Genomic DNA, 20,096 nt, shown 5'->3' on the forward strand with positions numbered 1-20,096 from the left:
TTTAATCATTCACATATATCTTATACAGTTTTTAATCATTCACATATTATCTTACACAGTTTTTAAAAAGCCCACCAAAGTTTTGTTTAAAGATTGAGTAGAAATGAGGCATTTAGTAGCCACTCACATTGCCCTTACTATCTTACAGTATTGTATGTGGATGTCTTCTGCAAATTTCCTCAACAAATAATTATTGGGTACATACTATATGCCAGGCAGTATTTTAACTCTTGTAACAGAATGATGTACAAGACAGAAAAGTTTCTTGATTTTTATAGCTTACATTTTAGTGATTGCATATTTTTTTCCTATTGCAGTCTTAATTTTTTTGTAAAGCCCTGTCCATGTATATATTCTTAGCATCTAGCTTAATACCTGGAACATCGTAAGAGCTTAATACGTTTGTTCAGTCAGTGAGCCAAATAAATGAATCCTTGGAGAGAAAACTAAAGCAGGTGCTTTCAAATGCTAAAGGAGTAGAACAAAGTGCTTTTTTCACTCTTTAACAGTAAAAAAATTTCGTGGTTTTGTGTCCTCTTTGTCTGCTAGTTCATTTTTAGGCGTATTGAGACTTAAATAAATATGGTACATATTAATAGAGTAAATGAAAGTTAATTTTAGAAATTGGGAGTTGTTTTTTTCTCTCCAAATAGAGCTAAATATATAGAGGTATATTTTCTTTAGTGAGATTCATTTGTATATGGATCTGTAAATTTAATACCTTTTAACATCAAGTTACTCCCTATTTATCCTGAAATATAGTATCTTGAAGATAGATTTTTATTTTCTGTTATTAAAATATAAGACTTAGGGACTTCCCTGAAGTCCAGTGATTGGGAATCCATGCTTCTAATGCAGTAGGGGTGGGTTCCATCCTTGGTTGGGGAACTAAGCTCCCACATGTTACTTGTGTGGCCAAAACATAAAAAATTTAAAAAGACTTACAGGGCTTCCCAGTGGCTCAGTGGTGAAGAATTCGCCTGCCAATGCAGGAGACATGGCTTCAATCCCTGATCTGGGAAGATCTCACATGCTGCAGAGAAACTAAGCTCATGAGCCACAGCTACTGAGCCTGTGCTCTAGAGCATGGGAGCTGGAACTGTTGAGCCCACATGCTGCAACTACTGACGCCCGTGTGTTCTAGAGCCCATGCTCTGCAACAGGAGAAGCCACCACAGTGAGAAACCCATGCGCTGCAACTAGAGAGTAGCCACTTCACGCTGCAACTAAAGAAAAGCCCACACGGCAACAAAGGCCCAGGACTGCCAAAAATAAATTAATTAAATTATTTTTTTTAAAAAAGACTTAGATGACAAGATAATCCTAATGATTACTGTTAGATAAATCACTTTTTATATTTATTTTACTAAAAAATTTATTTTTACCACTGCAGTCTGAGTGAAGGTGAATTTAAACTTGAAAGACAATAGCAGAACCTTTCCATGTTCTGGAACTTCTCTGATTAGCTTCTTACCTTCTTTTCAGAGGCTGCAATTGCTTTTATTGAACCCATTAAAGGAGATGTCCAATATTAATCATCCAGATATACGACTCAAGCAATTAGAGTGTGTGCTGCAGATTCTTCAGAGTCAAGGAGACAGTCTTGGACCTGGATGGCCATTAGTGCTGGGAGTTATGGGAGCGATCAGAAATGATCAAGGGTAAGTGTTTAAAATTAATATCCAAAAAGTAATAGGAAAAGGGAATTCTGCCTAAAATTATGAAATGATCGTTAATTTTTTATGTATGCCTTTTTTGCTTAAGTTTATGTCTAAAATAGTTTTCCTTACCCTACTCCTAGGGGGCTGTAGGGAATCATTAGGGCTCACTTTTATTTTGGAAGGATGGAAAAATTGCTATTTCTAAGGTTGTTACAATAAGAAAAATCCATCAAACAAACTTTCCCTTTCTCATTCAGTGTCTAAATTTTGTTTGGCTAGTTGATGCAGGATAAAAATAATATAGTATTAATACATATTTTTTTTTTAGTTTACTGTTTTTCATATTCCCATGAGCTTCTTTATTTTTATTTGTTAATTATTTTAAGTAAGCATATCTTTTTTTACATTTATATAAATGTTGAAGTACTGTATGAGTACTATGTTAGAGAAGATTTTCTTGTTCCAATTTTAAGATAAAATTTTGATTTGGTCAAATTATTACAATGTATGTATTTTTCCTTCCATTTCTCTTAAATACATGAATATAGATTTTCTTTTGTATTTGCAGAGAATCCTTGATACGAACAGCATTCCAGTGTCTTCAACTGGTTGTGACAGATTTTCTACCAACAATGCCTTGCACTTGCCTGCAAATAGTTGTAGATGTTGCAGGTAGCTTTGGACTTCATAACCAAGAACTTAATATTAGTTTAACTTCAATAGGTTTATTGGTAAGTATGATTGCCTTTCTTATATAATCTAGAAATCACCGTTTGCAACTGAGAGTGAATGCTAAGCAAGTGTGCTTTTGACTCTGTAGGAATCATTTAAATGACTTTTAAGTACATACCAAACATCTTGTATGAAGGGTTAAGTAATATTATTTAAGAAATAATTCTTTAAGAGCAGAATATGTGGAATAATTTTGATCTGTTGAGCTGAAATTTGGTTTATATAAGATTTGTTATGGAAGGATTTAGTAAACAAATAATGGTACATACAAGAGAAATAATCAGTTGACTCTACTGATATTAACATAAAATTTAAATTTTAAATCCAGTTTTTAAAAAATACTAAAAATTAAAGGTTGTACTCTGAAGTTCTGAAATCAGAGAGATAAACTTGACAGAGGAAGAGATATTTTCATTAAATCCATTCTACTAAGAAAAGAGTTTCTGAAGTAATTGCTTTTAAGTTTTATTCTGAAAATCTATCTGTTTCATATCTATGTGTTTAAAATAAAAATATCTGAATAGATATTTTTCTCCTTGGCTCTTTAGTGGAATATTTCAGATTATTTTTTTCAAAGAGGAGAAACTATTGAAAAGGAATTAAATAAAGAAGAGGCAGCACAGCAAAAGCAGGCAGAAGAAAAAGGAGTGGTTTTGAATCGGCCATTCCACCCTGCACCACCGTTTGACTGCTTGTGGTTGTGTCTTTATGCAAAATTGGGTGAACTATGTGTAGACCCCCGTCCCGCTGTCCGGAAGAGTGCAGGGCAAACTCTGTTTTCAACAATTGGTGCACATGGAACTTTATTACAGCACTCAACGTGGCACACTGTTATTTGGAAGGTACCGTAAAATACCTTGAGTTATCAGTTATTAATCGAGACATGCTTTTATACTTTTTCAACAATGACAAATTAAAATTCAAAAAAAATTTTTAGTGTTTTTATTGAAATATAGTTGGTTTAGAATCTTATGTTAGTTTCAGGTGCGCAGAAAAGTGATTCAGTTTTACATATATATGCTTTATGTTGCTGTTAATTTTTAAAGAATTTTTATCCATTTGTGCATTTGGCAAACAGGAAATGTTAGCTTTGTCATACTTTTAATTGCACCTTACACATTAACAAATTAAATACTTAAAGCCTCATTTTGTTAAATTGGAGGATAATTGATATACAATGTGGTTTTGGTTTCTGCCATACAACAAAGTGAATCAGCCATATATATACATATTTCCCCTCTTCTTGAGCCTCCCTCCCACCCCCCCCATAAGCCTCATTTTTTTATCTCTTTGATTTCTACCTTTGCACTTCCGTTTCCCCATTTTCCTGGTGGGAAAAATCAGTAGTTGCTAAACTACCACATATAATTCAAATATAATTAAATGAAAACTTTATAAACAATATCAATAATAGTGAAATTTGTTTGTAAACTCGCCAAACAAAAATCACCTCCCATTTGTAAATTCTGCATTTGTTCAAGTATGCATTTTAATTTTTTAATTTTTCATTTTTATCATCTCTTTAAAACATTCTTACAAAGTCAGCAGCTTATTAGTGAGTATCTCATCTTTGCTAAAAAGCTCTCCTTTTTTGTTGTTGCTTAATGTGTTCCATTTTAATAAAACTTTTATTTATAATCCTTTCACAGCTTTTGTGAATTTTTGAAATTAGTAAGTTTGACAGTAGGCAGTATGGTAAACTTTAATTGTATTTAACAGTGTTTTGAGTTTACTAAAAAGACCTCAAAATGTCTTCTTAAAAAATTAATAATGTGTGTTCCTAATAAAAATAATTGAAAGCCCTACTCCCTCCTGTGTCTTTTGTTTCAACTCCTTTCCCTAGTTTTATCAGATCATAAACAAGCTTAAGAGTCCTTTACTATTTTAAAAAAGCAAACTGATATTTTCTCTGACTCCTGTTTCCTTTTCCTAACTTCATTATTAATCTTGCTGCCTAAATCTCAGTATTAATAATTTTTTCTTTTTCACTTCCACTGCATTCCCTTACCCCTTGTAATTTGATATCCAGATTATTCTACTTCAGAGTATGTTAAACATTAGCATGTAACAGCATCACCTAGAGGACTTGTTAAAGCACAAATTGCTGAGCCACTGTACCCAACCCCCTAGAGGTTCTGATTTCTTTCCTGTAGCATGGAGACTGAGAATTTGCTATCTGTGAAGCTACTGAGTGATGCTGATGGGGCTGGTTCTCAGACCATATTTTTAGAACCACAGAAATTGTTCATTGGCTCTACAGGTAGTCTTCTAATTGCCAGATCTCTTGCCCTGTGCTCAGGTTTTCATACTGCTCATTTTTTCATAACATTTAATACTGTTGATTATTTTCTCCTTGAAATTTCTTTTGGCTTCTGTTTCACAGTGTGCATCTGCTTCTCTATTCAATTTTGTTTTATTTTCTTGGCCCCTATTCCTTCCCCTGAATCTACATTTTAAATAAACATCCCCCAAATTCCAACTGCTTCCTACTTGATTTTTTTCAAGCATCCTCATCCAGACATGAAATTTCAGTAGTTACCTCTATCTAGATGTTACTCATGCTTAATTTTTTTATATATACTCACATTTTTTGTGGGCCCCCTCTTTTTAGCTTCATTCCCTCTTGTATATTATCCCTTAGGTGCTCCATTGGCACTCAGTCCAGCAGGTCTTAAGTGACAGTCTGTTAAGTTTACTTTAATTTTGTATATTCCATGGCCTTAAGGATAAACTTGAGAATATAAGGATACCTGTTTTGGTCAGTTTCCTCTAAAATACAGGGATTGATCAGAATGTCAGGTATAATTCTTTGTAACAATGCTTAATTTCCTATGCTGTTATTTATGCTATGCTATCAGTATTTTTATATGCATTATCACAAATATTCAGGTTCTCTTTCATCTGCTGGACCGAGTTAGAGAGTCTTCTACCACTGCAGACAAAGAAAAGATTGAGTCTGGAGGTGGCAATATTCTCATTCATCATTCAAGGGACACAGCAGAGAAGCAGTGGGCTGAGACATGGGTTTTAACATTGGCCGGAGTTGCAAGAATCTTCAACACCAGAAGATATTTACTTCAACCTTTAGGTAGATGTACATTTTTTTTCTTTCTGAGTATACAAGTAATTAATGTTAAAGGAAATTTGGAAAATACAGATTCTTCACAGATTATATACATTCTTATTTTCTAAGAATAATCCATCTTAACTGCCAGTCTTTGTTGTTATGTGTGGTATGTGCATGAGCATAAATGTTTTCATTCATTTCCTTGAAAAATTATGTGTACCTACTGTGGGCGAGTCTTGGGGATACAGTGATATACCATCCTTGATATATCCTGGGTATGAAGGAGGAACTATAGTTACATAAATAAATAGAAAATCGCTGCAATAATTAATGCTACAAAGGAGCTTATAATAGATTGTGAGCTTACAGTAGATACTTGATCAGGCTAGTGATGTATATATAGGCTTCCCTGAGAAAGCAATGTTTCATCTGAATAGTAGTTCATCAGGCAAGGGTAGGATGAACTGGGGAGAGCCTTACAGGCAGAGAGTACGTGTAAAAGAGATGAAAGAAGATTGAGGAGATGGAGATGGTGTGGCCCCTGTCACGTTTGAAGGTCTGGTGTGAAGAGAACATGGAAAAGAGTGATTCTCAATGAGGTTGTAGAGGTAGAGGCCAGATGTTGCAGGACTTTGTAGGTTATGTTCAGAAGACTTCATTCTAAGAGCATTGAAAACCACTGAAAAGATTTTAATCCATGATGTGATGTGTTCAGATATGGAGTTCAGAAAGATCCCTTCAGATGGTATGTACGAAATGGAATGGTCATAAAGAAGAATGGTAGGATACTATTAGATTGGTTAGGAAACTTGGTGGTGTATAAATATAAATAGATCAGTGCTCAACCAGGGCCAATTTTGCCCAGCCTCCTCCCTCGCCCACAGGATATTTAACAATTTCTGAGACATTATCGTTGTTACAACTAGGGAGGGGCATGCACACTGGCTTCTGGGGAAGTAAAAGCCAGGGATGCTGCTACATATCTTACAATGCATAGGCCAGCCCCTACAACAAAGAATTATCCAACCCAAAATGTCAGTAGGATTGAGATCAAGAAACGAGTGTAGATTATGATACCTTCAGTTCTACTGGTAGGCATGGGAGTGGTTGAGAAAAGTAAACAAATATTTTGTACATAACTGTGAGCAAGCTGTACATATTAATTTTTCAACTTCTTATTTTATGTTTGGCTTTTTCTCTTCTCATTATGTTAAAAGCATAAGCATATTTATGATTTTCGTAGGCATTTTTGTGTGTTTATTATATGCATTTTAAGGCTCTCTCATACATATCACATACCTATATATTTGATGATGTATATATTTGATATCTATACATACGCATTTTAAATCCTAGCTTTTTGTTTTCATATAAAATTTACATACAATGAAATGTGCTAATCTTAACTGTATGTTTGCTAAGTTTTTACAAATAATCATCATTTTTAATACCTCTGTGGTACTTTATCTTAAAAGCTAAGATGTAATAGATACAGATTTAGATTTTTAAAAATGAAGACATGATGCAGTTCATGTAGCTTCAATAATTTTTTTAATAATTCAACACTAGGAAATGGTTTTTATTATTATTTTAGAATAAGATTATGGTATCAAGATGATGCTGGCCTCATAGAATGAGTTCAGAAGTGTTCCTCTACAATTGTTTTGAGTAGTTTGAGAAAGATACGCATTAACTCTGCTCTAAATGTTTGATAGAATTCACTTGTCTAGCCATCTAGTCCTGGACTTTTCTTTGTTGGGAGTTTTAAAATTGCTGAATCAGTTTCACTACTGATATTGGTTCATACTATCTGTCTGTTCATGGTTCAGATAGGAAGATTGGGAGATACTTTCTAAAATTTTCTCTGTTTCTTCTAGGTTGTCTATTTTATTGGTGTATAGTTGTTCATAGTAGTCTCTTATGATCCTATGTATGCTGTGGTATCAGTTGTAATATCTCCTTTTTCATTTCTGATTTTATTGATCTGGGTCCTCTACCTTTTTGTCTTGATGAGTCTGGCTAAACGTTATCGGTGTTTTCAGAGAACTGGCTTTTAGTTTCATTGATCTTTTATATTTTTTTTTAAGTCTCTATTTCATTTATTTCTGCTCTGATCTTTATATTTCTTTCCTTCTACTAACTATGGATTTTCTTTTTTCTCTAGTTCCTTTAGGTGTAAGGTTAGGTTGTTTATTTGAGGTTTTTCTTGTTTCCTGAGGGAAGCTTGTATTGCTATAAGCTTTACTATTAGAACTGCTTTTGCTGGTGCCCCATAGGTTTGAGGGGCTGGCCTGGTGGCTCAGCTGGTAAAGAATCTGCCTGCAGTGCAGGAGACCTGGGTTCAATCCCTGGGTTGGGAAGATCCCCTGGAGAAGGGAAAGGCTACCCAGTCCAGTATTCTGGCCTGGAGATGTCCATGGACTGTATAGTCCTTGGGGTCACAAAGAGTCAGACATGACTGAGCGACTTTCACTTTCATAGGTTTGGGATCATTGTGTTTTCATTTTTATTTGTCTCTAGGTGTTTTTTGATTTCCTCTTTGATTTCTGTTGTGACCCATTAGCTCTTTAGTAGCATATTGCTTAGCCTCCACATGTTTGTGTTTTGTAGTTTTTTTTCTTGCAGTTGAAAATTTTGCCATTTGTGGCCAGATGGGTGGACTTGCAGGGCATTATGGTAAGTGGAATAAGTCAAACAGAGAAAGACAAACACTGTGTGATATAACTTCTGTGTGGACTCTAAAAAATACAGTGAACTAGTGAGTATAATAACAAAAAAGAATCAGACTCCCAGATACAGAAAACAAACTGATTGTTACCAGTGGGGAGAGGGAGGAAGCAGGGCAACACAGGGGTAAAGGGACTGGGAGATATGAACTATTAGATGTAAGATAGGCTAGAATGATGTATTTTACAACATGGAGAATATAGGCTGTATTTTATAGTAACTGTAAATAGAGTATAACCTTAAAAATTGTATAAAAAATTAAGAATTTTTTAAAAGTAATGTTTTAACATAACAAAGTACAATATATAATTATACTTAGTCTTTTTAGAAAGAGGATGTCTTCCTAGACATAGAATATATCAATAGAACTGCAGATTTTTTTCCTTCTTATAGCATGGAATATTCTAAACCTGAGACTAGGTCACCATTCTGGTAGATGAATGTAATGTTTAATTTGATTTTTGAACTGGGATGGCAACAAGCAGAAGTATTTTGTTTTGCTGTTTTGATAGTTTTTTAACAAAATTTGTTAAAACTGTTTGAACAGTTACTAAAAAACCTGTTTTTTTGTTGTATGTAAATTATACTTCAATTTTGATTAAAAGAGTATGGAGAGGAAGAAACATATAACTGGACAAGTGTTAATAGTTTATCCTGTAAAGCAGTGCATTGCTTATTGTTTTATACCAGACTTAGTTCCAGCTTTCCAATGAATTGAATGCTTCCTCAGTCATATGGGTTTATCCCTTCTTGAAAAAACCTAGTCTTTGATAGCTTTTGTGAAGTGAAAGTCTTTAAAACACAATTATCTCTATATTTCATAGCCTACTTAGGTTATTCTTTGCAAAATGTCAATTCCTCTGATTTTTGCATTATTTAAATACAAAGAAGTGAGTAATACTCCATGCTGTTATCAGAGCCATTGGGCCAGATGTCTATAGGAGCAAGATCATGTTTTGCTGGGCTTAACAGGAACAAGGGCTTCCCTGGTGGCCCAGTGGTAAAGAACCTGCCTGCCAGTGCAGGAGATGCAGCTTTGACCCCTGAGTCAGGAAGATCCCATGGAGAAGGAAATGGCAATCTACTCCAGTATTTTTGCCTAGGAAAGCCCTTGAACAGAGGAGCTGGTGGGCTACAGTCCATGGGGTTGCAAAAGAGTTGGCCATGACTTAAGGAGTGAACAACAATAATAGAAACAAACCACACCTGGTTTCATTATAGAGAGTTTCATTATAAATGTGCTTGGTTGGTCACAGGAATAGAGCAAGAGATTGAAATGATTAGTGGAAACAGCAACCACCATTCAGCCCATGCTGTGCTGATGGTAGATCAGTTGACTTGATTTTACGTGAGAGAAATAAGTTTAGCCTCATGGTAAAAGGACAGTCTTATTTATGGTGCATGTTCTGGCAACCTACCGATATGGTGGGGGTGGGGGGAGGGAATGTTTAACAGAATTCTGCAGCTGTAAAATTATTTAAATATGAAAACCCAAGTGTCAAGTTAAGATTTTTATGGAGTATGACTTAGTTTATTTTAAACATTTAGGTAAAAAACGTGTATCATACTGTCATAACTTTTCCTATAGGCTTAAGAATGGGACCATCTTAATAAAGGTAGATGGTTAGATTGAAGATGTTACTAAAAAGTTTTTATTCTGTTCTCCTTAGGCAGAAGTATTAGGATAGAAAGATGTATACATACATTTATGGAGTTTTAAGTTCCAAACCTTGTTTGATATACTCATTATCCTTTTCTTGGTGCCATTTATTTATTCCTGTATCTGACAAATTTTTTTTACTGAATTTTTGGGTTGTAATGGTTTTAACTCACATTGTCAGTGCATAAGCCTATCTTTTTCTATTTCTGTAGGAATTTAAGCAGAAAAATAAAGCAGATAAACTTTCAAGTGTCTAATAGAGACAATTTGATCACTTTGATGGTGGTAATTTTTTTTTCCTCTTCCTCATATAGGAGATTTTTCAAGAGCATGGGATGTTCTTCTTGACCATATACAATCAGCAGCACTCAGCAAAAACAATGAAGTATCTCTGGCTGCACTGAAAAGCTTCCAGGAAATTTTACAGATTGTGTCCCCTGTCAGAGACTCAGATAAGCCTGAGACACCACCTGCAGTTAATGTCCCGGTGCCTGTCCTTTTAGGGCCTGTATCGGGCCCTAGCCTGAACAGGCCATTTGTAAGAACAGATTCCATTGGAGAAAGACTTGGAAGATATAGCAGCTCTGAGCCACCCGTAGTTACTGATGAGCTTGAAGATTTAAATCTGTGGTGGGCTGCATGGAATACCTGGTATAGAATTGGATCTGAAAGCACCAAGGCTCCTACTACATTTGATAAACTAACTTTCATTCCCAGCCAGCCTTTTCTTACAGCTTTAATTCAGATATTTCCAGCTCTCTACCAACACATAAAAACTGGTTTCAACATGGATGACTTGCAGAAGTTGGGAGTCATATTGCACAGTGCTGTTTCAGTCCCAATAAGTTCAGATGCCTCCCCTTTCATTCTTCCATCTTACACTGAAGCAGTTTTGACAAGTTTACAGGAAGCTGTACTTACAGCTCTAGATGTTCTCCAAAAGGTAATCAAATTTTAGTGGCTGTCTAAGCAGTAATGGATATAGTTCTCTGGAATTTTTTTACTTTGCTAAATATTTTTTGGGATAAATTCTGGATCATCAAGATTGTTATGTATGTATACTTTGGGATGCATTCAGGATTGTAAAGATCCAGTTATTTTCAACACTTGTATTTTTCTAATATATTTTAAAAGGTAATTCAGGTTTATCTTGAGAGTCTTCAAGAAACTGCCTGCATTCTCTTATTTGTGTTCACCAGCATTTTTGGTTTGTTCATTCAACTCTTAACAAGAATATATACTTTTGGAGTCATAACTTTAATAAAGTATTTCTGTAATTAGAAAATTAATTAGCAATGGAATTATATATTTTTAATCTGTATTTTAATTTTAGCTCTTGAATTGTTAGAAACCCATTAAAAAATAAGAATAAATTTGTAAAGTGTTTACCTCACAGAAATTTTAAAAAGATGTATTTTAACCTATGTGTGTTTTGTTACTCCAAAAAAAAATTAAGACAGATCTAAAAATTATTGAGGAAATTCCAGTTGGCAAGCAAGACCAGATCAAAATCAAAGAATTCTTTAAACTGTCAATGTAATTGTTAGCACAATTAACAACCACCAAAATCTTGAACAAAACAAGTATGAACTAAAGAGTCAGCGATCCCAGCAAAGTAGTTATGACATTCTAACAAAATTAGAATGGAAGTGATTCTGATTACAAATGTGTCATCAGTAGCCATTTGGGTACTACAGATCATGCTTTCTAATTAAACAGTTGCATTATATCCAACTGGATTGATGAAAACTTTCACAGTAATAATAGTGGTTTCTGCTACAACATAATACACCTTGATTGTCTCTGGAGGAGGTCTAGCTGAACAGTAATTCCTTGACCACCTTAGCCCTAGTTACTCTATGCAAAGAAATTGTATAGAAACTTAAAATGTAAGAAAATGTGGCATTTTAATAATTTGATTATAGGGAGGATCAGTTTTTAATAATTGAAATTAAAAGAGCTGCTTTTATTTTCAGTGGCAGAAGAAAAGTAGCCTGTCAGTAATAATTTTTTTCTCCCTGACTGTGAGCATAGGTTGTTTATAGACTACTGTGGAGGGAATGGAAAAGTTAGAAAAGGAGAGCATAGACCTTGTAGGATGCCCATAATCTAGAACTCTCACTCAGGTGTTTAATTCAGGTTTTATATATATGTAGAGGATAGTAAACAAAGAAGAAACAGCAAATCCCCAAACTTTTTTTCTAGGGAAAAAAGCATGTAATTTTACTTAGAAGAAAACCTCTGCTTTAGCGATAAGAGAACAAATAGCATCATTCATCCCAAGCAGGCATTTGTTCTGAGCTTTGAGCTTTTAATGGCTTTGAAAGAGCATGTATCTTCAATTGAAAAGTTAGGAAGTTTTATTGTTGGAAACTTTGGAACTTTTATTTATATCAATTAATGTCATTTTGCATTACTAATTTTCACTCTAGCCATTGTTTATTACTTACGGGATTATTTAAATGATATTTCATAATACTTGAATGTGATTCAAACATATGGGGTTTTTAATATTTCCTAACAGAAGACTTAACATATTTCATTATTAGTAAGAGTGTTTGTATATTTTTCCCCACAGATGTCAGAAAATTTTTTCACAAGCAAAATATACTTGCTTTGGAAGTTTATTCTTAAACTAATAAGCTATTCTGCATAACACTTTACTGATTAAAAGCTGTTTTCCTTCTTAAAGGAAAAACTCATTTCTAATTTCATATTTACCCTTATATTGTTTAAAGTTTCAGGGTCATATGTGTTTCCTCTTGGTTTTCATATCACTAGTTCCCAACCAAAATGACATAGTCCTATAGGCTAATTTTTTTTTTTCCCCAAGATATTTTTACATACCTAGGGGACATGAGAATTTGATTGTTTTCCTAAGTTTTGAGATCAGGAGACTGCATCTATCTTACTTATTGCTAACCTTCGTAAAGGCTGATAACTGGTACCATATGTACGTCCATGGTCGAGACTACTGGAGTAGTACTTCAGGAGACACTGTCACATTGTGTGTGAATGCTGCTTCTACTTAATGGGGGCAAGTTTCTGAATCTCTCTGTACTTTGGCTTCCTCATCCATAAAAGGGAAATAATAACTGTAACTTTTTTTCTTAGTAAGTGGGATAGTATTTTTAAGGCATTTAGTGCCTGACACAGTTGAACATTCAGTAAACATTAGCTGTTACTATTTTCATTATCATATTGTCTTGCAAAGGCCTTAGTACATGGTAAATACAGAATGAATTATTTTAAATGACTTAATAAGAGAAACTTTGAATCATGTCAGACGTTGGATGTCCAGTTTCTTTTCTTGTTTTCACATACACAGTTTTCAAGGATTAATAGGAAATATTGTCCAGATAGATTGGGGTTTCCCAGGTGGCGCTAGTGGTAAAGAACCCATCTGCTAATGCAGGAGACTTAAGATATGAAAGTTCGATTCCTGGGTCTGGAAGATCTCCTGGAGGAGGTCATGGCAACCCATTCCAGTATTCTTGCCTGGAGAATCCCGTGGACAGAGGAGCCTGTCGGCTCCATAGGCTCCATACGGTCCGTAGGGTCACAAAGAGTTGGACACGACTATAGTGACTTCACAAGCACGCTTACTGACTCTTAGCTTTTGGACTGAAATCTGCCACCAGATTTACACTACAGGCTTTTCTGATTCAGAATATTGAAGAAAAGCCAATACTAATAACTTTTTCTTAGATGAAGTTTGTTGTTAAATTGACTTCATATTATGTATTTTAAGATCTCAGGATTCAGCTGTAATACTGTTAGTAAGTTTTTTTTTTTTTTTTTTATAAAGCACCACCAAAAATCAAAGCATATAGTCCAGATCATTATTTGGTGCTACTTCCAGAAAAAATTTGATACTTAGTTTTCTAAGGTCTACACACAGAATGTTGCTCTCTTCCTCTCTCCAGCCCCTCCTTCTTTCCCTTCCTTCCTGCCTGCCTTCCTTTATTTGTCACTGAAAATGAAAGAATTCATTTAGGATAATTATCTCTTTTCCACAGTAATTGCTACATGTTTAATTCTAAGAGTTAAGACTCAGCAAGAAGTTAATAAAGAAGACTGTGAAATTGTAGTAGTTAGTAGAGAGAACTGTTTTAGACTGTATACTTTTTAAGTTCTCCATTCACTTTTTCTGAGAAAAGTAACCAAATAGAGGAAGATGGTATTACATATCCTCATTCTACTTTTCACATTGTAATTACAGGATGATCTAATGGTATGTATGGGCAACACTTTGCTTATCTACTTTCTATCTCAAGATAACTTTGTTAAAGCTAAATGGCTACCTGTTCTCTGAGGGAGAATAAAACTGGTCTGTTAACCTGATGGGTTAAAAAAGCCATGATTGTATGAAAATATACATGTTGTACAAATAGTTTTAAAGAAAGTCCTTAAAATTTTGAGATGCTTTGAATTTTGATTTTGTATTTTGAAGGTGCCTCAAGTGTAGAATGGTTATGCTTTTTGTTTTGGAAAGCACAAATATATTTTAGATACTCCATAAATTATATCATTAAATATTTTTCCTACAGAGAAAAATAAACGCTAAGACAGGAAAATATGAAAGGATGGGAGGAGAAAACACATTTTGTTGCTAGAAAAACAAACCATGAGATTTAAGTACTTTCAACATATTTGATGTAATTAAAATTTGCAGTGTCTGAATATGCATTTTATTCTTTATGAAATTGTAGCATTAAGTTTAATTTTTATTAACTTAAATTTTTTTCTTGTTTTTTATCAAGTCTGTGTATGATACATTAGATGCTAAATATACACTACCCTGTTAAAAATTAATACATACATTTCTTTTAGAAACAGATTTTCATTCATGACTTATTTTCCCAACTGTAATGAACATGCTTACTTGTTAAAGTCTCTGGTCCATGCATGATGCAGGCATAAGCTGTCATTTTCATGAACTAATGTCATCACTTAAGCACTTAAGTAGAAGTCAATCTCATCTTGGTCAGTGAAGCATTCTAAATTGTCTAAAGTGTGTATTACTGAACAAATGATCAGATTGTGGAACCTCGGAATGGCCCATGACTTCTCTTTAAGTGCTTGCCCTTTGTTTAGTCTGCTAAGTAATAAGCTACACTTTTAATTTAAAAGTATTTTTTAGCTGATTAAAATATTTAGCCTATACTTTATTCAATATTAGTTTAAAATAGTTTAAATGTCCTTCAGGGCTTCAAAAAGTATATAATGCTTAACATAAAATAAGACAGTCTTTAAGAGTCTTTGATTAAACAAAAGCATAAGTGGTAAAGAACTTAATGGAAAAAAAAAAAAGAACTTAATGGAGTTCAGATTATACATCCTATTGTTCATATCTTGTTTTATAGGCCATCTGTGTAGGACCAGAAAGCATGCAGATAATGTATCCCGCTATATTTAACCAGTTACTGGCATTTGTAGAATTTTCATGTAAACCTCCACGGTATGGACAGCTGGAAACAAAACACATTGCAAATGCAAAATATAATCAGGTAATTTGCTATAAATTATATTTACTCTGTAAAATTTCCTGTCTTATAAATGTAGTCAGTTCCATTTAAGATGGACTTTATCTCTGAACATTTTCTTTCACAAATAAACTTTCATGTGTCTATTAACAGTTTAAACTGGAAAGAAACATTATTTGGAAAACCTGTGTCCCTTCTTCTTCTTCTTTTTTTTTTTTAATTGTTTATTGCTTTCTTTTCCCAAGTGGTTCTGCAGAAAGCTTGGCCTTTCCTGATACTCTGTAGTACATCTTTCTTCAGAGTTCCTTTCTTGGTGTCCTCATCACACTATAAAATGGCTTCTAAATCCCTATGCCTAGTCCTACTCTTATCTAAAATAGATACCTGCAATAGAAAATGAAGAAATGAAAAGTTGTCTACTACTGGTGTGAAATTTAGTTGGATTTTACGTAAAAGATTTTTTAGCCATAGTTGGCAAATTTTAACTTTGTTTTGGCTTAAGGGAAAAATAAATTTCTGAATGCATGCACATGCTGATTTTGTTCACTCAACATAAAAATTATAATTTTACATGGTCCGAAAAGTAGTTTAATGTGTATTAACTTTTCTCATTCTATTTGTCTTGCAACACAATGGAATCACAATAGATCCAACTATTTGCACCGGTGAGTTAAATTTCCTAAAATTGTCCTAACCTATTGGCAACAAATAAAGTACATCTTTCCCAGTTTTTGATAGAATGCTCTATGTACTTTTTCTGATAGTTTTAATTTTTGCCTGGCTGAAAATTATTCTTTCATGAAATTATACCTCTTTGAAAACTTTGCATGTAATAAAACAATCTGACCTAAAACCAAGGCCTGAACTTTAAGACAAAGAAGCTTTCACTTTGAAAAAAATATGATTTCATTTAATCTTATTTTTATTTTAACTCCATGTGAAAATATTACTTTCTAGGCGGAATGGGTTGCCTTGAATTATGTACCATTTGCTGAAAGGTCTTTAGACGTAGTTGTGGATTTATATCAAAAAACAGCCTGTCACAAAGCAGTGGTGAATGAGAAAGTACTCCAGAATATTATTAAGGTATCTTTTAAAAAAATTTTTATTCTTTCATTTAATTATGATAACATTATTGAAATTTAGGTAATTGTATATTGTCATATATTAAAATAAATGGAAAAATATAATCTGTTATTATTTATAGTGATTTTGCTCCAACATTCATGGATATTTAGGAAGGAGTTTCCCTGAAATGAGAAGGTTTTTTTAATAAAAAATATTTTTAAATATGCATTAGATTTTATGATTTTTCATCTTTGGCACTTAAGACAATAAGCATCTTGTTTCTTAGAACAGTACTTCTCATACTTTGATAAGCATTCAAGGAGAAATTCACAATTCAGCCTATCGATTTAACTGATTATGCATACTTTTTTTGAAAGCCAGTTCCTCAGTGCATGGACAAGTATTATTAAAATTCATCTGCTGATGTGTGTGTCCCATTCCTCCAAAGTTTTTCCCCCTCTGTTTTGAAGGACAAACCTAAATCTTGCTCTACTCTAATATGTAGATGCTTTTATTTACTGGATAATTACAGTCTAATCTGAACTCTCTTCCCTCAAGGAAGAACGCCTTTCTCTGTTCCATGGTTCATCCTTCTCTTTGTGTTCATCCATTTCTTTTCCCACCGTTCTTTGCTGGCAATTCTTTCAGCCTCTTACACTTTATGCTGGGAAGATGTCCCAGGTGGCACTAGTGGTTAAGAACCCATCTGCCAATGCAGGAGACATAAGAGATGTGGGTTTGGTCCTTGGGTCGGGAAGATCCGCTGGAGGAGGGCACAGCAACCCACTCCAGTATTTTTGCCTGGAGCATCCCATGAACAGAAGAGCCTGGCAGGCTATAGTCCATTGGGTCCCACAGAGTCAGATACGACTAAAGTGAGTTAGCACGCATGCATGCTGAACACTTCCCTGAAGAAGAAGACCTTTCTCTGTTCCAGGGCTCATCCTTCTCTTTGTGTTCATCCTTTTCTGTTCCCACCTTTCTTTGTTGTTAATTCTTTCAGCCTCTTACACTTATCCTGGGAAGAAGATTAAGCCTTTTATGTAAGATCTTTGTCTCATTTGACTTCCTACTCAAATTGTTCTCTTTCAACTTTCCTTTACTTCTAAGCTCCTTTAAACAACTTGTAGCCTTCACCTAACCACCACTCACTCTAACCAATTGTACCCAGGCTCACTTCCATATTCTGCTAAAAAAACTACTTACTTGAAGTTACAGAAGACAAAAGTCTTTAAATTCTAAGCCCTTTCTAATTCTTTATTTTCCTTGTTAATATGGTACTGCTCTGGCCTTTTTTAAAAAAATAGCTTTATTTATTTATTTTTGGCTGTGCTGGGTCTTTGTCGCTGCGTGGGCTTTTCTCTAACTGGGGTGAGCTGGGGCTAGTCTTTGTTGCAGTGTGCAGGCTTCTCATTGCGGTGGCTTCTCCTGTTGTGGAGTGCAGGCACAACAGTTGTGGCACAAGAGCTTAGCTGCTCAAGTGCATGTTGGATCTTCCCTGACCAGGGATTGAACCCATGTACCCTGCCTTGGCAGGCGGATTCTTTACCACTGAGCCACCAGCGAAGCCCCTGGCCTTCTTAAAATTGTTTCTTCCCTTGATTTTCTGTCATAGTTCTTTCTACCCCTCACCACTCGTCCCCTCAAAACTGTCTTGTATCTCCTGATTTGTTGAGAATAAATTTTAAGCACTTCTGTTGCGGGTACTAAGAAATAGTGGAGATTAAAAATGAATAAGATAGTTCATTTAATAATTCAATAAAGGATCTATAAAAAGGAAAATAATAATGCAATATATTAAGTGCTAAGTGAAGACCTCCAAGTAGAGGCAGCTTTGTGTTCAGAGAAAGCTGGATTAGCATAGTGCACTGCTGTGTACTTGCTGCTCTGTGATTTTGGAGCAAATGAACCTGAGGGTGTTTCTCATCTGTAAAAGAAGGATAATACGAATGCAAATTTCATGTCTTAACCATTAAGAGATTCAAGTGAGATATGGCATTTAATAATACTTGCCAAGTAGTCAGTGTTGAATAAAAGTTAAGTTCTCCCTTCCCTCTGTAGACAAGGAAATAACTAAACTGCCTATGGGATGCTGGCAAGGGTTAAATAAAGTAACATTTGAAGAAGGAATACCTAGCAACAAGAGCGAAGGAGATCTAGATCAACTAAGCAACATAAAGATCATGATATCTTTTTAAAACATTGTTGAGAAATCCCACTTAGGGAGCTAACAGGGCCTGGAATAGGTCTGAAAAAGTGGCTTTGGGTTTAACAAGCCATCATAAGGAATCAGAATTTTTTCTTTAACCACTGAAGAGCTGAACTTGGAGGAGTGACACGAATCAGTTTGTATTTTAATGGAATTAAATAATCTCTTTTCTGTATTTCTGAACAGTTTGTTGATGCCACTTACTTCATGTATTGTGTTAATTGGACAAGGCTCTTCCTTCCTTGGAAACTGAGCTTTGTGACAGCAAAACTGAATTTTCTAGTTCCACATACATTTATTGAGTACATAGGATATGCCAGTCTCTATATTCATTAAATATTTTTTAAAAATAAATGTATAAGTCAAAAATATATGTTGTGCTTAACATTCCCTTGACACTGGTAAACTATTAATCTAGTAGTAAACTATCTAATCTTAAGTTATAACCTGTTAACTCAGAGTGGCCAGTGTATAATTTAGTATTCTTTCGTTGGCATATGACACACATTCAGTCTCTGACTAGCTTTAAGAATAAAAGGGCATGCTTAGTTGGAAAAGTCAGAGATAGAGGGAGGGCTTTGGGATTGGTGTATCCAGTGGTTCAGTACTATCTCCAGAAACTAAATTTTTTTCTTCATTGTTCTGATTTCCAAAGGTTGACTGCATATCCTATGTTTTTCCTCATAGTTGTAGGCTAATAAAGGGATTATATGTCAGTAGCAAGTGTGTGTGTGTGTGTGTGTGTGTGTATCAAATTATTCTTCAGTTACTATAGTTAACCTTAAATGAACCAGCTTTAGTCCCATGCCTAGTCTTGAACCAGTGATTATGGCCAGAGAAATGGAGTAGATTAGTTGGCTTAATAAACTAATCATCTCCTTACCCTAATTTCCAACTGGATGTGGGGAGGGGAAAAAGATTCTAGGTAGGCTAAATTATCTTTTGTTATCATACTATTGTGTAATGGTTCACATGTTCACTCTGTAAGTATTCAATAATAATTTGTGTAGAAGATGAAATCAGGTTTTAGGTTCACTCCATCATAACATTGAATTATGAAAGTGTATCTCTCTTACTTTTTATCTTTCTCAGACTAGAATTTTTATATAAAAGTAGAGTCTGGGCACTCTCATGAACATAATCAGATGGTATATTGGAACTGTTTATTGATGGTGCTCTGGGCTAACGCACTGTGATGGTTGGGTCAGTCTAGTCTTCTAGTTGTTGGATAGAACTATGATCAGAGAACTTCATTCTGAGCCACCAGATCATTCTTTAATGATTAACAGCAAACTGACCAATTAGAAAGTAAGTTTCAGTATTTCAGTCACTATACGGATGCTATGCTGTGTCCTCAAGGATTAAAGATAAAATCAACCAAATTCTTAAATTACCGGTTTTTCTCAAATATTTGCAAAAGGAAGAAAGTACATTAAAATGTTAGTGTAGAATATAAAATTCAAAAAATTTTAGAGATAACATGTAA

The 20,096-nt window shown here is 34.4% G+C and overlaps 1 protein-coding gene across 5 annotated transcripts in view; it reads left to right on the forward strand.

Annotated features, from left to right (window-relative positions):
- The window catches only part of MON2 (MON2 homolog, regulator of endosome-to-Golgi trafficking), a 113,702-nt gene that overhangs the window by 65,055 nt on the left and 28,551 nt on the right, over positions 1 to 20,096 (forward strand). For 3 of the 5 annotated variants that reach the window (XM_040233128.1, XM_040233129.1, XM_040233132.1), the window contains 8 exons: positions 1,486 to 1,661; positions 2,230 to 2,392; positions 2,942 to 3,235; positions 5,283 to 5,481; positions 10,162 to 10,790; positions 15,214 to 15,357; positions 15,981 to 15,998; positions 16,291 to 16,419. In XM_040233128.1, the coding sequence (XP_040089062.1) occupies positions 1,486 to 1,661; positions 2,230 to 2,392; positions 2,942 to 3,235; positions 5,283 to 5,481; positions 10,162 to 10,790; positions 15,214 to 15,357; positions 15,981 to 15,998; positions 16,291 to 16,419 (1,752 nt within the window). The remainder of the gene's footprint in view (positions 1 to 1,485; positions 1,662 to 2,229; positions 2,393 to 2,941; positions 3,236 to 5,282; positions 5,482 to 10,161; positions 10,791 to 15,213; positions 15,358 to 15,980; positions 15,999 to 16,290; positions 16,420 to 20,096) is intronic. The other 2 variants (XM_040233130.1, XM_040233131.1) reach the window with 1 other exon arrangement.

Source organism: Oryx dammah, unplaced genomic scaffold, assembly GCF_014754425.2.
Source record: "Oryx dammah isolate SB20612 unplaced genomic scaffold, SCBI_Odam_1.1 HiC_scaffold_29, whole genome shotgun sequence".
In the NCBI taxonomy this organism is placed as follows: domain Eukaryota; kingdom Metazoa; phylum Chordata; class Mammalia; order Artiodactyla; family Bovidae; genus Oryx; species Oryx dammah.